This window comes from Hippoglossus stenolepis, chromosome 8, assembly GCF_022539355.2.
Source record: "Hippoglossus stenolepis isolate QCI-W04-F060 chromosome 8, HSTE1.2, whole genome shotgun sequence".
NCBI lineage: Eukaryota > Metazoa > Chordata > Actinopteri > Pleuronectiformes > Pleuronectidae > Hippoglossus > Hippoglossus stenolepis.
In genome coordinates, this window is record NC_061490.1 from 12132332 (window position 1) to 12150015 (window position 17684).

The 17684-nt window shown below is 41.0% G+C and overlaps 1 protein-coding gene across 1 annotated transcript in view; it reads right to left on the bottom strand.

The window, feature by feature from the left end:
* Nucleotides 1-17684, bottom strand: part of col14a1a (collagen, type XIV, alpha 1a) — a 136597-nt gene that overhangs the window by 68016 nt on the left and 50897 nt on the right. The window contains exons 19-25 of the mRNA XM_035162462.2: nucleotides 17302-17447; nucleotides 14612-14744; nucleotides 13488-13610; nucleotides 12085-12234; nucleotides 7452-7568; nucleotides 3655-3801; nucleotides 1894-1968 (exon numbers count right to left, since the gene is read on the bottom strand). Of these exons, the coding sequence (XP_035018353.2) occupies nucleotides 1894-1968; nucleotides 3655-3801; nucleotides 7452-7568; nucleotides 12085-12234; nucleotides 13488-13610; nucleotides 14612-14744; nucleotides 17302-17447 (891 nt within the window). The remainder of the gene's footprint in view (nucleotides 1-1893; nucleotides 1969-3654; nucleotides 3802-7451; nucleotides 7569-12084; nucleotides 12235-13487; nucleotides 13611-14611; nucleotides 14745-17301; nucleotides 17448-17684) is intronic.

Below are 17684 nucleotides of genomic sequence, written 5' to 3' on the forward strand. Positions count from 1 at the left end.
CAATCACAGGAGAACCCTGTATGTTGGAGCCAGTATGCTCTGTATGTGGCTGGCAGTTTGGATGAGTACTCTCGTGTTTTGGGGCTAAAACAGAGACTGTACTGATGGGTGTGAGTGATCAGGTTAGCTCTGCTAAACCTGAGCTAATAAGCTAATAAAGCAGGATTAGAGTAGGGTTTCTTTACTTTGGAATAGATAGGCTGCAACCCACAGTAGCCTGACTACAGTTCACATAATGAAGTCGCTGTGGAATAAAGTAGACGTCCCATTAGCTTCCTGTGAAACACGTTCTCTTTACCTTAAAGTTACCCCGTAGTTTTATTATAATGACCCCCGAGTCCTCGAATTTCCCTCCAGGTCACTATTACTGTTTTCAGAGTAAACACAGTTCACAGTTGTGTAAAAAGCACACATTGACATAACATAGCTGCTGGATTAAAAGTAAATTGTCCAATTCTCTTTTCTTTTCCTGTTTCAAAATCAGGCCAGAGCAACATTGCTTGTGCTGGCGAGTGTGGTGTTGTTCATTAGTTTAAATTTGGGAGCAAAATCACAGCCCTGCTTACTTTGGTTACATTTTCCCATGCAGAAGTATTTAAATCACTTGCTTGTGTCAGGATTGCTCCCAATCCTGACACAGATCATTTTCATAGGTAATTTATCCGCCTGGAAAGAACCTCATCCAATATTACACACAATTTTAGTGCATAAAAGCCAGTAAATGCATTTCTATTAAAGGGGACATTGTATGCCCATTTTACCACAAGTTGATATGGTTCCTTGGGGTCTTAATGAAATGTCTGTAACATACTTTGGTCAAAATACCACAAGGATCATTTAAAACAGCACCCTTTTTACCCTGTATAAAACAGCCCTCCACAGAGTGACCTGTTTTGAGTGCCTGTTCCTTTAAATGCTAATGAGCCAGCTCCCCCCTCCCCCTCTCCCCCCATGATTTTAAACAATATAAATTACATATTTTATATGATATAAATTATCAAATATGCATCCCATACTTTGTATTCCCCTTCTGTTGTCCTGGAGTTTTAATTTTCCCAATCACATAATTAAATGTCCCCCTCTGCCCGTCCACTACAAGCACACAAGCAGACAGACAGAGAGAGAAAGAGAGGTGGGGGGGGGGCTATGAAGACCATCATTTACCCCCGAACCCCGACATTCAACGGGTACAACAACAAGCAGAGAAAGCAGAATCGCGGGCTGACCAGCGCGGAGAAATGCACGTCCCGTGTGAACAGCCAGGCGGCCTCGCAGCTGAACACTGCGGAAGTCTTCCACACTGCTGGCTGTGTGGCGTTGACACAAATTCCAGCTCACGCATGGGAGAGCGAGCGGTCGCGCCCGAGCAACTGCTGCAGCCTCCCAGTCCCAACGATCCAGACAAATGCCACATGTGAGTGAATCGCGGGCTGACCAGTGCAGAGAAATGCTCGTCCCGTGTGAGCAGCCAGGCGGCTGCGCGCTTGGGAACGTAAGATATATATTGCAAGACACACTGAACTGAATAACTTTGCGTCACAATTTTGTGATAGGAATGTCATACCTTTGGAGTACAAATGTACAGTGAAAACAAATGTTTCACTTAAAGTAGTCATCATCTTAATCATAATGCTGTTTGATAAAGTTACTGTACTGGTCATGTTGAAAGAAACTGCTGAAATTAAATATATATTCAATGAATATTGCGCACGTTAAGCAACTTGTGTATAAACACAGATAGGTTGCATGAATGTTTTTTTCATTTATCTATTTTCTATCTAAAATGCTTTTCAAGACTGTTAAACTATGGTAACAGGTGACTACTACAGCTGTTAGATATACAGTATATTAACAAATAATATAAGAATTGGTGTGTGTTTGTGTTTAGCTCACCCTCCTTAGCAGGCGGGATGGTGGGAGGGGGCTCTGTGGTCGGTGGTTCAGTCGGAGCCAGAGTGGGCGCTGGCACTGGATCCACAGACACAAACATGGACACAGATACAAATTTACACACAGACAGAGAAACAAGACAATGTCCTCAATCCTAATAGCAGTGACAAGTGGCACCATCATCGGGTTTGTCTACTGACTGGGGACCTTTGTAGGGAAAAGATTTCTCGTCCAATCTGTGTTCACAACCTAAAGTTACATGAGCAATCTAGCTGTTGTGTTTTGTCCTCTATATCTCCGGCAGACAAACTTTAGCTTCACTTTCCTGTCATATGCTGTATCTCTCTTCCCATCCTCATATAAGTTGGGGCGCAGCAAAAGAGCAATTTTCATCAGTCTTAGTATCAGTCTGACCAGAGGCTGTTTTTCTGAGCATCTTTACTTAGCAACAAATTTCACAGACCAATAAACACTGGGGACTTTCTTGGGTTTTGAAATGGTTCTGAAAAGTAACAGACATGATATCAATTTATCAAAAAGTACATTTAAGTCAAAGGGGATTTTGAGATAGTTTTACCTTAATTAATATTTTCATTTTGCTTTCACTCCACTACGCCTTTGAGGGAAGTATTGTACTTTTTACTCCTCTGCATTTGTGTGACAGCAATGTCGTCACGATGCAGATTTTACATGTGAAGAATGAGATCATCTTATAAAACATGATGTATTGCTGTAAAATAAACTACCTAGCGCTACATTAAGAAGTTAAATGATCTCCATCTCCACCAGCGACAACATTAAATCTCTGCCTACATGTCAGTGCATTTAAAAATAGGCCCTGTAAGACTTTCATAATAATTTAGCACTCTAAAAGGAGCCATTCTGCATAACGAGCACTTTTATTTTGGATTCTTGGGCACAATTTCCTGATAACACTTAAGTGCAGGATTACGGTACTTGTAATGGAGTGTGTTTATATGGTGGTTTTTATTACTTTTACTTAAGTAAATTATCTTAGGACTTCCAGGGGCAGTGAGTGTGGACCTGCCACCTTTGCTGAAACCCAATCTTCACGTCTCTAGTTGAATTTAATCTACAGTTGTCTACTCAAAATCTGTGGAGCTACAACATTAGGTTGTGTGTGTGTGTGTGTGTGTGTGTGTGTGTGTGTGTGTGTGTGTGTGTGTGTGTGTGTGTGTGTGTGTGTGTGTGTGCGTGTGTGTGTGTGTGAGTGTGTGTGAGAGACCATGCCTATCCATCCATAACCCTGGTACTGAACTGAGCCCCCCACCCCCTGGTCCCGAGAGCTGTGTGCTTCACCTCAGCTCATCAGTTGACCAATGAACTGCAACAACAGAATCTATCTTCACTGAGAGTGAGAGAGAGAGAGAAAAAGAGAGCGAGAGAGAGCGAGACCACAGGAGGATGGAGGTAGAGGAGAAAGTGGCAGAGGTGAGACAGATGCATGGTTGAAGGGGACAGATGGACTGGACAGGTGGAGAACGAGACATAAAGAAGGACTGGGAGGATTCTTTTGGGAAAACGAGTTAGGAGGAGAAAACTGAGAAAGAAAGGAGAGAGGAGTGAGGGAGTGACGGTGAACAAGGTCGAGTCAACCTCCTCAAAAACGTTGATGAAATATTTAAATAAATGGGAGGAAACTAAAAACTCAATAAAGTCGCACTTAACATCCTCTGTCCTGAAAACAAAGTGTGAAGATGAGAACACAATCATACAAGCGTAGATACAATATATAAAACATACACGTCATGTCAGTGATGGAGACCGACGGTCCCTCCATTTCTTGAATCTGCGTGTGAACGCTGATCTGGTATTGGCTGCTGGGAGTGAGGTCATAGAAGCATTGTCGGGAAGCACCACCCCCCAGGCTCACTTCCTGCCTTTGGCCATCTGCAAGTAAACAACAAAACAGAAAACAATATGACTTCAAGTTCAGATCAATGGTCAAAACGTCGTAATAAGCTCAGAGAACATTTCTTGTTCTACATCATATGGTCTGTATTTTGGTCTGTATTTTATAAAGCGCACTTCTAGTCTCGATGACCACTCAAAGCACGTACAGTAAAAAAATGTTGCCATTCACCCATTCACACACACATTCATACAGTTGCTTCTATGTGCAGCACTTTCCCCCCTGTTATCAAACGAAGGCCTGGGAGCTGCTGAGGTTAATCACTTCCTTTCAGAGTTGGATTCTAAGCACCATTATTGGACTCGTCAGGTGACAAAGTGCCTTGTTCAAGGGCAAATTGACGGTTAGTCGCTGAAGGACAGAGGCAGTCGTCATTCACCACAATGCACAGACATGCTCACATCATTTGGAGATTCAAGACAGCTTTGAAATTCTTGCCTCAAACTGTAGACGAGTCTGTTCCCATGGTGAGGCTTCACATGTTGTCGACTTTATTTATCCACTAGAATGATCCTGATTCATTAAACTCATCCGATCTTGAATTACTGATGCATTGTAGATAAACGTCCCATGCAAATAAACACTTAACCTGCAGCGTGTGCTGCTTTATCCATTCATTGCCCCAACTAGTAAGATAACTGGAGGATTCTTTCTCTAAAGAAAGAAGGAAAACATAATTATATCCACTGAAAAAATGAACTGAATCATATCATTGATTTATTTCCTCTTCTCATGTCAATTTCCTTTGGATCTCAGACCGAAAACACTTTCAATTAACTGTTTGTTTTGAAAAGCTTTAGAGCGACGGCATCACTGAGAAAAAAGACAGAAAATTTATGTTGGCAGCCAAAAAGAGACAAACAAGAAACTGGAAGCACACAAGCACACACACACACTAATAGCCATCATTTGTCAGTTTCATTAGTCTAATTCTATTTGCTAATGCGTGTCTCATCTTGTGGAGTGACAAATTAGCCCCTCCTCCACACAGGAAGCAGCCGTGGATAAAGTTTAAGGAAACAGCTGTATCTGAGGAGCTGCCACTCTTTCATCGGAGAAGGTGTTTGAGCAGCTGATTGGCTCTGCGAGGATTAAATCTCTATAAACCCCAGCAAGAATATCTGGCTACCACTCTCGCTACCAGGCAGCGAGGAGAGACAAAGATGCAGCAAGAAATAAAACATGGGATGGAAAAAAGATCGAGCGAGCAATCTCCCTTTTCCTTTTTGGTGTCAGAAAAAGCAGAAAAACTTCTACACATATCACGAACTGTTCATGTATCCTTCAAGTCTACAATCTCTACCACACTCTTTAGCTTCCCATGAATTCTATTAAACACTACTCGAAAAACTTCAATTGGAAATCTATATGAGTCAATTTCCAGTGTTCTGTTTGCCTCAACTTATTATTCACAAATATGTCTGTACCTTTTACTGTAACTGTAAATTTTACAACTATACTTGAGTGGGAGAGTGCAAATAATATGGAAATGTTTTACTTACGAGAATAAGACTTAAAAGATTTAGTCCTTAGGAGTAAAAGTAAAAAAACAGGTCCAACAGACCTGGCCTTCAGGCGGTAATTACCTCGGCCAAGGATGTAATGTTTCACCCCTCTCCACTTTGTTTGTTTTTCAGCAGGATTAAGCAAAAACCGCAGAACCGATTTTGGTGAAAGTTGATGGAAGGATGGAACATGGACCAAGAAAAAAAACCTTTAAATCCTGGCATAGACCAGGAACTTTTTCTCACTTTTATTGTGAGAGCATTTTTGTATGTGCGTGTGCAAGTATAGGATAAAGGAGTGTGTGAAATCAGGTGCAGCTTGATTGAGTTTAAAGGGACTGTTTGGCCTTGGTGGAGATGTGTGCTCGACAGTGTTATACCAATTTGAATTCCTTTCCTTGGTGCTGGTGAGGCCAGCAGCACATTATACACATATTCTGTCTGTGACAAGATATTTCAAATTTTGTGCAAATTTTTTACCCACTGTGTGACACTGACTCTTTTTATGCAACCACCCCCCCCCCCCCCCCCCCCCAGAGCGGTCTGTGACAAGATCCCCCACTGCACCAGCACACTGGTCTCACAGAAATAAATGGGCCAGGACACATCTTTCACCAAACAGCTACCAGTGTAAAAATCACTTCCATGACACTTGGTGGAGAAAGTGGCAGAACATTTAGGATGCATATGTTCTCTCAGGGTTTTGGGGTGAGTAAGAAATCCATTGCCACTGCAGTGTGGACTTTTGACACAATCTTACATCTAAAAATCAAACTTTGTTAAAAAAAAATCCATCAAAAGACTGCATAGAAATCTAAGTATTTACTGTGCCATGCTTACACTGAATTGAACTTTGACAGGGTTATCTGAGGATCTACGTGGCATTGTCTATAAATGTCTGTTAAATGCACAGAACTGCTAGAAACATCAGGAATGGTGCCATGATTTCAACGGTGTATTTTACTGTAGATTTAATATGAGCATGTGCCGCAAAAACCACAGCCCTCTGAGGAAAATTAAAAAGAGCTTGAAGTTGCTCACTGTGAGTGGAGCAGCTCCAAAATCCTCTCTTGCTGACAGGACAAAGGTTTCTATGCCAGCTGACGTAAAGGGGAAAGTAAAGGACAAAGTGTAACAAACGGGACCTGTTGATTTTTTTTCTTTTGCTGATTGATTTGCTAAGTAATTGTTTTGAGTTATTATGGGTAATGTCTCTCGTTTTTAAAGAGCTCTTTTCTTTGCTTCTACTCTGTCTTCCTCTTTAACATTTAATATCTGTGTAATCTGTGCAATAAACAGCTTCGAAAGGTCACACTGTGTCTTTACTCTTTTATTTCAGATGCTGTGACATGAGCAGTTCAGAGAGCCCTTTTCCTCCCAGGTCGTTTACTGGGGAGAGAGATTGTGTGCATATCATTCCTCCATTCCTTTCTCCAAACAAAAGAGATTTATGAAAATCCTTTGCCATGTAAATCACTGCCATGTGAGGACGACAGAAATATATCACATTTATTTCCTCAGAGCCGCACATCAATAAGATTCCAGATGACTGAAAGGCATGTGTACCCGGCGCACACACGTGACCTTAACGTGCACACAGAACTCTGAGACCTGAGCTCAGACGTTTTCATGAGGCCAGGCTGTAAATCTATAAGGAAACATATGTAGTTTGGCGCAGAATGCAGCCACTTCACCAAATATCACAACACTAGTAAACATTTTGATTTACTGACTGAATAACATTCCAGTCACTGGGCTGGAAAATGCCTTATTTCAAAAATAGCACGAATCGCAGAAACAAGTTGGGTTGAGTGAAGGTGCACCCAGAAACAACAAGTACATGTTCCCAAAAACTTTGCCTGATTTCAACTTTTGTGAGGACACATCTATATACTTCAATATAGTGGTTGAAAGCAGTGCCCCAGCCCACATTTCAACAAGCTCATAAAGTTCCAGCTAATTTGAATTCAGACCAGATGAGTTAATAAAGTTAACGCTCGGAGTTGGTTCCTGTCTCGTATCACATTCTCACACAAAGAGCAAATCTAATGAAAGCACTAAATCAAGAAATGAACCATTTGTTTCACCTTCTCACACAAACTGTTAGCGGGGAATGTACTTACTGAGTGTGGACTGTATGGAGACTCTGTATAATGTGGCCCGTAGAAGAGGCTGCCATTGGACACACATGCTGCTGGAACGCACCTGGTAGGTTGACAAGCCAGAGACGCCGAGGAACACTGGAAAGAGAGAGAGGGAGAGAGAGAGAGAGAGGTCAATGACAGAGACATCAATTCAGTATAGATTTCTTTATTTTAAACATTTCTATCTATTTCATTCATATTACATCTTTTTTTTTTAATATAAGCAGATTTTGTTATTATTTACTCTGATTTTAAATTGAACACGTTTTTGTTTTTGTTGTCCCTGTACAACACCGTGATTCTACATCTGTGTATGAAATGTACTTTGATCAAATTGCTAGCGTGTTTCTGAAGACAAAAGGAAGAGCAGTGCTGAGTGTGGAGTGGTTTGGATTTTGCTCTTGAAAAATCTGCGAGATGGATGAACACAATCAGCTCTACACAGACAGGCCCATTCTAAACAGGCACTGCACTGGTGGACGTGCAACAAGCAGTAGGTGTAACCTGGGTGAAATTCACAGAACATCCACATTTAGCCGAATAAAAACCTGAAGCAGAACTGGTCACTTCTGTTAATTATCCATCTAAATGGATTTCAGGCATTTACAGTTGCACTGTTAGTGGTGTTTAACAATGTTAAAAAGTTGTCTGAATAACTGTTTTACCTTTTCACACTCTCTAACCATAAACTTGACCCTTTTCATTCCTGTCTCTCTCTCACTTCAGCCCATTAAGCACCCTCCACCATCCAGCTCCTCCACCCACAAGAGAACTGGCGCACATGTGAGCTTCGAAATCTGAACCAAACTACTCCATATTCATTAAACCTACTCTGCATCTCATTGATGATGCTACAAATTCTCTCTTAGCTAAACTGGGAAGTTACAGTAAGTAAGCGACACAGAGAAAATGTGGAAATTTTTTGGAATAAGTTTAGTCATTTGGAGAGTAATGGTTTAGGTTATAATTCTGTATTAAATGTGACTAAATCTTTGACTGACTGAAAATTGTGTGAAAACATTTCAAGTTCAAGGTCAACAGGCAGCATTAGAATGATTCAGACTTTGGTTCAGAGCCACCGTCTGTATTATGGATCAACTACACAAGTAGCACTTTGTTGAACATCTCTTTGGTCTGCTGGAAACAGGAAAACAAGCATCCATATACAGTGTAAATGGTAGAAAGATATCTATACTGACAGTTCACATCAAACATTGGTCAGGATTGATGTTTAACCGTCATGTGAAGAAACTATGAGGAACAATGCAGCAAAATGTAACACGCAGTGAGCAATTTAAATAGCTGAAGCTTGTGCGATACTGAGATTCCAGTGTATAGTATAGGTAATAAAACCTCTCTCTCTCTCGTTCCCTCTTGTTAACAGAATTTGCTGATGGTATCAAATAAACTTGGCTCCTCTCTTGCACCAGTAAATGGATATTTTATGCTGGGACCATATGGCAGGTGCTTCATTTTAAACACTAGTGAATAATGCATACGACAAGACATCATTCCTTTCAATAATATACAAAGACGCACACAGACTCACTCTAGTGCACGCAGACATGCCACATGCACATTAGCATGCAAACACGTACAACACATGAATATGGATTAACTGTATATAATCATGTCTGGATGCATGTTTGTTTACATTCGTACATCCAATTAGGGACTGTGTTACATGACCTACATGTGACACAGTATTTGGATAATGAATTGTCCTTAACGCACAAGCTGGCTCGCCAACCTGATGCCATTTTTGCATAGTTTTTTAAACTGCTGACCTGCAACTATAGTCAACAATGCTGGTTTGACCAAACATAGTTTTATTCCGCAGAACGAGTTGGAGTTAGATAACAATGAATTTGTTTTTTGCAAGTGTGCAAAGGGAAGAGTATTTCCAAACGCTTATTTAACATCCACAGGTCAGAGTGAAAGGAGTATCATGGATATAAACTACTGTGGACCATATGGAGAAGCTTCAATCAGAAATGGCCTCTCTGCGTGCGTGTGTGTGTGCGTGCGTGCGTGCGTGCGTGCGTGCTTGTGTCTGCTGAAGTTGCCTGGCTTGAAGCCAAACATTTGCACCCATCTGCCTTCACGACCTCCCCACCCTCAGTTTCTTCATTCTACCTCTGCCAGATTCTTGTCATGTAATCCATCCAAAATGGGAGCTTAAGTCAAACTTCTTGTACTTTTAGTCCTTAAAACATATAATTTAAATTTTGACAGCGTGCAAATCCTACAATGTTTCTTGATACTACATTGACTTAGCTCCCTTCGGTGTCATGTGGAAAACAGATCTTGCACCTAAAATAAACTAACACTTCATTAACGGGAAACAGTTTCATTGCATTCAATGGTCCTCAAGGCACCAATAATTACCCTTTATGCCACATGCTTTTTGTAAGTTATTGGTGCAAACATGCCAGTTGGCCCCCATGGTAAAGCGGCATTTAATACAGTGCACCCTGGGAAATGTGTTACTGTATCTCCCTTATTGGAATGAGAAATGACTGAACACATGTCCTTAATAAATCAGAGCTTCTCCAGAGAATAAATATGGACCATGAATTTAACTACACTCTGTGTAACATGGGAAAATCTGACACACGTGAAAATTTATCAGTGCTCTGAGAATTTCTTGCAACTGATAGAGAATGTGCTGAATATTTAGTGAGTCATTCTCCTAAAACCTGGCCAACAGTTACGAAAACCAAACTGCAATGTGGTATACAATCCAACATGCACAGATAGAAGTTTAGAAAAGTTTGGAAGGAAATGCGGATCTGAGAAACCAACATGTAGATTAAAGTCCACTGTGTAACTTTTTTTTTAGCTTAAATTAGAAGCTTCAAAACTAGTTTGATTGACTTTGAATAGGAGGAATGGTGCCTGTTCTTGCTTTATGTAACTGAACTGAAGAAGTTACATAATGTGAGAAGCACGTAACTGACTGATATGGTCACCAGAATCAGGATGAGCAAGATCAAGAGTAATGGCAAAATGTAGATCAGTTAAAAAGACATAGAAGTCATTAAAAAGCAGCGTTTATCTCCAATATTAAGCAACTTAACTTTTAAAATATGAAGAATTCTAAATGGAGTCTGGTTTGTGTGGCAGCGGCTATTATTATAAGTTATTACCTAATATAGATTTACATATGGTTAGGCGGCACAGTGGTGCAGTTGTTAGCCATGTCTCCTCACATCAAGTCTGCATGTGTGGGTTATATTCAGACTACCCTGCTCCAGTGCTAAAGACCATAATTGGCCGTAAGTATGATTGTGACCTGGTGTGAATATGCCTCTCGCCTAATTTCCCCCCCCCCCCTCAACCCTCAAAGGATTAGCAGAATAGATAATAGATGGAACGATGATGAACGTATAATTATAAATGTTGCTTATGAATTCACAGTCCTTGTTAAATTTGGTAGGGTGGACAGTGGAGGTACCATCATCAAGTGCTAAATCAGGCCAGTGTGTTAAGATGGGCGGCTGATGAATCTACATGTCAGTGCCTGGTACTTTATCTTTATCTCATTATGGAAGCGTGTTTCATTACGAGAGCTTTACAGAGACAGGAAGGCATGTGGGAACTGTCACTCATCCTCCAGGGGGATGATTAAAGCGAAGAAGAAGGATAACACGTCACTGCAGCAAAGTTTAATGAGAAATCGGTGTATCAAAAGCTTCCCATTTAATTGATTGTGTGTAATTGCATGAATGATCCAGAATTGAATCGTTCTTTACACTTTTCAGAAAAATGGGATTTGCTGCGATTTGCTGCGTACATAATCACGGATGAGAAATGTAATTATTATGTAACATATTTAAACTAGAGTGTTGGGTTCCATTGTGTTCATCCCATTTGTTGTGCCAATCAGCCAGTAAATCCAAAAGATTTTAAAGTAAGGACGGATGATACAGCAGTTTTCTAAAAAAAGGTTGAGTGTGTGGTTAGGAAGCTGGAAAGGACAAGCACAAAACATGCAGAACATGCACACACATGAATAACTAGAGACCTTTCTCTCCCTCTCTCTATCAGTCTCTCTCTACCTCTCTCGCTTCCCCCTTGTTTTCGGTGAGAGAAGGTTTTACTGCACCCACTGATACCACATTTACATACATAAAGGATTGTGCTCATGGCTGACTGGTATATATCCTTCTGTCTATCTGTCTGTTTGCTGAAGTCTCAATGGAAATTAGAGCGTCTGCTATCAGCAGGTAGTTAATTTGCATGTTGTACCTTTCTCGCTTTCTTCAACCTACTTCGCTGCTGCCGTCTCGGTCTTCTCTTTCTAATAATCACTCTCTCCTCTGTGGCAACTTCTAGTGCTGGTGACAACACCATTATGTTGGAATGACACATCTAAATAATTGGTTTGACTTTCCAGAAGTAAATCAGGTTATTGTATTCAAAAACTTTTAATATAAACATTTTGCCTGAACCAACTAACAGTGACACAGCCTCTTCCATTTACAGTCATGTCTTTACACATTGTTCCCTACAATGTCAACACTGCCACACATGAGTTAAATCGCATCGCATCATATTCCCCCCATCTTACAACAAAGTGTGAGTAGTTGTGTGTGGTACGGATGCTCACGTGTTTTAGTGTTCACTAGCTGCGGTTCACTCTGTCCTGAAGGGTAGGAGGCCGTCACTTGAACACTGTATTCTGTCCCACTTAAGAGATTCAGAAGCAGCATGGAGTTCATATCTTCTCCCACTGTTGTCTCCAAAACTGGTCCTGGAACTGATAACACAGATGCGTTCATAAGCACAAACAGAAAAGGACAGAGGATATCACAAATAGTCCAAATGCATAATGCAGTAGAGCAAATACAGCAACTCTACCAAGGTTGAAATATCCTACACGTGATTGTCTAGTTCTTACAGTATAAAAATAACTAGAACCGACTGACACATACAGGTATGCAGTAGTTGTGCTACCATCACGTACAGAAACCTGCACATATACACATGTATGCACCAGCTCATTAACAAAGATACCAACAAGTACATGTATCTACACAAAAATGCACAATTATAAAACAAAAATAAAATAATAATAAACTTAATTTATGCAGCTTTTACAAATTCCTGCTACAAAATTCTTTACATAATAATAACAAACCTGCATAAATATGATAAAGTGCTTAATTAAAAAAGATATAAAAGCAATAGAACAAAAAAAAAACACATATAAAGGAAGAGCGGCCTTATCTATACAACACACCATCCACTGAAGCGCTATTAAAGAGGACACAGAGTGTGTGTGTGTCTTCATGTGCATGAGAAGGTGTGAGCATTTTCTACATTATGTGGGTTTATGTTAACTTTAAAGTGTTTGTGTGGAGGAAAGACATTTGTATTTGCGTAAACCAACCATCTGACAGTAAAAGCTCCAGCCTGTTGAAATGTATTAGATTCCTAAAATCAGATAAATGCAGCTTGTGTGCTTGAGGCTGGAAGCTTAAAGACAATATATAAATGAGGAAGGTTAATGTATTATCTCAGCAGTGGATCACTGACGTTTCCCTTGACAACCCTTTCTCCTAGAAATTACATCTCGGTATGAAAACACCAAGTACATTTTGTACATAACATAACTGCTGATTGAATTAGGTTCACTGGCAACATGTTTCTCAATGAGTGAAGTGCTACATGTATTAATGGCAGCAGAGTTTAGTGTTGTGATGTCAAGTGTACAAAGTGCACAACTGTCCTACCAGAGGTGTAGACTTTGCATCCAGAATCCTATGTGTATCTATCCTAAATTGTGTAGTTTAATTTTTTTTTATTAAACACGATGACCATTGTTTTTTTTTCTCTAATATACTAAAGAGAAATCTCAATCTGTACATTTTACAGGTCATTCCCTGAGATCCTATTCAGGAGTAGAGGTTGATTGTACAAATAATGTTAGGATTATATTAGTGTGTGTGTGTGTGTGTGTGTGTGTGTGTGTGTGTGTGTGTGTGTGTGTGTGTGTGTGTGTGTGTGTACCATAAATGGGCTGGTAGGCAATCCTGTAACCCAGTGTAGGAGTCTGCGGTGGATCCCAGGTGACCCGGAAGCGGTTGTACCACTCCTCTGATACACGGAGGTTTCCAGGGGACAAAAGGGGAACTGCAACAACACAAGACAAACATCCGAATATACAAGTGCTTCTCAAAACTAAATCTGAAATGAAGATTAAAACACATACATGGCAATAGATCAATTAAATCCTCAACTGTAGCGTTTGAGCATAAATTCTCAGATGAAGTCATTCAGACACATTTTGGTTAGTGCATGATAAAATACAGAGTTTTAATATTAATATGAATTGGAGTGTTTGTTCCTAATAGCTGGTGATAGTATTAAAACCAAGATATTTTAGTTTGAACAAACTGTGAATTAAATTATGGAAAGTTGTGTCTCTCGTGTTTGTTTGTTTTCAGTGCCAGGCCTGGCTGAATCTGAGTTAACGCAACATTGTAAAGTCCCACAGACGCTGATTTATCTGAGAAGACAGTTTCCTCGCCCCAAAAATATAAAAATGGTGTCTGACTGTACATGAAGTGTGTCTTGGCTGTGATTTATGGCCTCGCCGTTTCCCAGGCTCAGAAGATTTTTTTATTTACAATATGGCGAGCTATAGCACCCTCTGACATTTCCGTGCTCTGTACAATGAGAAGAAATCACTACTGTTCATGAGAGGTGATCAACAGAACGGTTGAGAGAATCAATTAGAGCGTGGAAAAATAATTTAATTGTCCCATTAATGAACGGAGCCGCTGTAATTATGAACGGCCTTCATTAGGAAAATTAAGAACGCATCAGTATTTGTCATCGCTTTTAATTTACATTGTCCTTCAGGAACGTGAGCGAACATGAAATTAATTCAGTGCAAATGAACATTCTGCTCCCCGCAATGAAATTCATCTCCATTAGCTCTCAGATTTGTCAGATGTGTTCTCCTAAACTGGGAGCTGCATCTTTGCTTAATGAGCAAGGGAAGGGAGAGCTGGCACCAGTGCTCAGTAATTCAGAGAATAGAGATAGTGTGTGTGTGTGTGTGTGTGTGTGTGTGTGTGTTTGTGTGTGTGTTGTGTGAGAGAGCATGGTTGTAGGTTTGTCAGGCTTACGTGTGGATCCCATGGCAGAGATGCTAATGCCATCTTGTCCGTCCCTGTACACTGGCGTGACCGTCACTTTGTACTGGGTGTCTGACAGTAACGGCTCCAGCACAGCTCTCCTCTCTCCTCCAGGAACTAACACCTACACACACACAAACACACGCGCACATGCATACAAACACACACACATACACAGGGGACACATTTAAAGCTGTTGGAGAGTGAAGGTAGCTTTAGAGCAATGATGAGTTTTGCCCATTTGGGACTAACTTGCACACAGGAAAACAGGCAAGCATACAAATAAAGAAGAAACAGACACACACACACACACACACACACACACACACACACACACACACACACACACACACACACACACACACACACACACACACACACACACACACACACACACACACACACACACACACACACACACACACACCATATAGCAGAATACATACAGAATGTGTGGCTTCTCTCTGTTGGTTTGTTGGGACATTTGGAGAGAAAGATTAAGGCCAGGCTTAATTTGGTGAGACAGAAAGTGCCTGCAGAATGTTATGTATATCTTAAGGGATTCAAACCACAACTGTTCAAGAATTCTGCTCACTTCTGTTTAGTCAATAAAGTCAGTTGAGGTCAATGGTGAGGCAGAAATGAGCTGAGAAAAAAAGCCCATTAATGCTGGGTTCTCATTCAGAAGAGTTGCAGTTTGTTCTTCCTATGCATCTTCAGGATTCTTTTATATAACTTCTAATCAAAAAGTTTGAAACAAACCACAGTGTCACATAAATATAACACTCGCTACACTGACTCCGAGACAAAGATAAAAACCCTGATGTTGCTACTTTGTAATATAATTGACTTCAGATGATACAAACAAAAACCTGGGCTGCACAGTTTTATTGACCTTGGAAAAAGGAGCTGACAAAACAATCTCCACTCAAGGTCCTCTTGCTCGCTCATTCTGTAGCCCCCTAAACTTTATTACAGGCAGAGTTTCCGGAGCAGGAACTACACCTCAACCACGGCGCTTCCGGCGTTCTACAAATGCTCTCAGAACCTTCTTGTCTTTTGTTCTCATATTCTGCACACCCCTCACCCCCACCCCATTCTCCCTTTGTTTTTTCTTTTGTTTTTTCTCCCCGTACAGTCCTGAGGGGGTCTGTCGTGCCCGGATGCTACAGCGAATTCACACTGCGATTCTTCCCCAATATTGAAACTGAGACTCAAGAATCCTAGTGTGGTCCTCGCTAGTGAATTAGTAGATGACGTCAGTTGTCATGGCTCTGCAGATTCATTTAGGTTTGGCTTGAATTTTGAATTATACACATGAAGCCTGGAAGAAATGGCAAAAAGCTGCAGAATAAGCAAGTTAGTGGACCTTGAGTGAAATTGTTTTGTAAATCAATTAATGGTAATTGTAATTATATTATTAATGTCAAATAATTTACAAAATCTTGAACTAACTGAGACACTGGAGCCTTTCTTCAGATATTCTCACGCAACCATTTCTCCATAAAAACTCTGATTTCTCCTTCTCCCTATTTAATCAACTTTCTCATTTGTAAAGAAATAATATTGTTTGAAATTCACATCAGAGATCCACTTTTCTGCTTTCTAAAGCACGACTGTGTGTGTGTGTGTGTGTGTGTGTGAAAGGGAGACAGGGGTATAAGATAAGGCCAATGCATTAGGAGGAGCTGTCCACTCTGACTGAGGTGCTGAAACTCCTCAGTGTCAAAGCAGGGAGCCACACACAAAGAATTTTAACACACACCCACTACCTTAGGAAACACAGAGTTGTCCATGCTGTCTGTCTTGCCCTCTATCTGTCTCTCATACACATCCACATCAAAACACATCCAAACTTCCAGGTAGAGGTGTGACCTAAAACAACCCCTCTATCAGCTGGCAGACAGGTTCAAGTCTTTCTCCCCACTTTGTTTTGCTGTTGTTTCTCTTTCACTCTATGTTTCTTTTTGCTCTTTTCTTTGCTGCCCTCCATCTCCACTTCCAGTGGGGTAAAAGGCTACTGAAAAGATAATGGGGTGTCTTCTGGCTTGCCCTGGCCTCTCCATCTTCTACAGCTCTGACACCACATTGGGAAATTAAAACAGGGGAGGGAAGGGGCAAAGGGGAAGAGGGGAGGACAGTATGGAGAGACAAGAGGGAGAAGAAGCAGAGGAAGAGATGGAAAAGAAGGGAACTGCCGTGGGTGTGTGTGTGCACATCAGTGAACAGGGTCAGTACATGGCACTGAGCTTAAGGGCTCTTACCACAGATCGAGGGATCAGGGGGAAGAGGTTGAGTGGCCCGGGACTACAAGTGTAATCATTTTTCTGATTTGAGATGGATGCCCCGACACTGACCGCTGCAGTCTCCATCCAGCTGACTGGAGGTTTGTAATAAAAGAAACCATCTTCCTCTCAACTCCAGTGTTGTCTATGTAATTAGTGTCGACAACTGACCAGGGGGAGTTAGTGTGTTGACTTGTAAGTGTTTGAGAGCTGCACTAGACTTTAAGGAGGGAGATCTGAGAAACTGTAGGCACGTTGTAATAGGGATCTAAAAATAGCCCTTGGAAAGAGAATTAATTAAAATCAATAAGCAGATCAAATCCACTGCAAACGCTCCTTAAACCTCCATCATCTGTACATGATTCTTTTAAGAGCAACAGATCATGATCCACTCACCGACTCCTCTTGGTGGTTGCCCCTGAGGCCAGCATAGGAGACCCTGTAGCTCTCCACGTGGGGGTCTTCCATCTCCCATGATGCATCTAAACTCCGGGTGGTCTCTTCGCTCAGCTGCAGGTTTCTCACAGCCTGACGTGGCATTGCTATGCCAAATCACAGACAAAAATTATTGCACAAAAGTTACTGTGGGATGTGAAGCAAACACTTGGATTAATCCCCATTTTCTTCGCGCTTTCAATGTGGTTTTCGAAAACTGTGGATTAGAAAAATGTCAGTTTGCCATAAACAGCAATTGTTAAACTGCCACCATGGAAAAAAAATCTGGCACAGACAGACAAATCAAAGTATTTTTGTTTTTAGTTTCAGCGGTCTATGGCTTT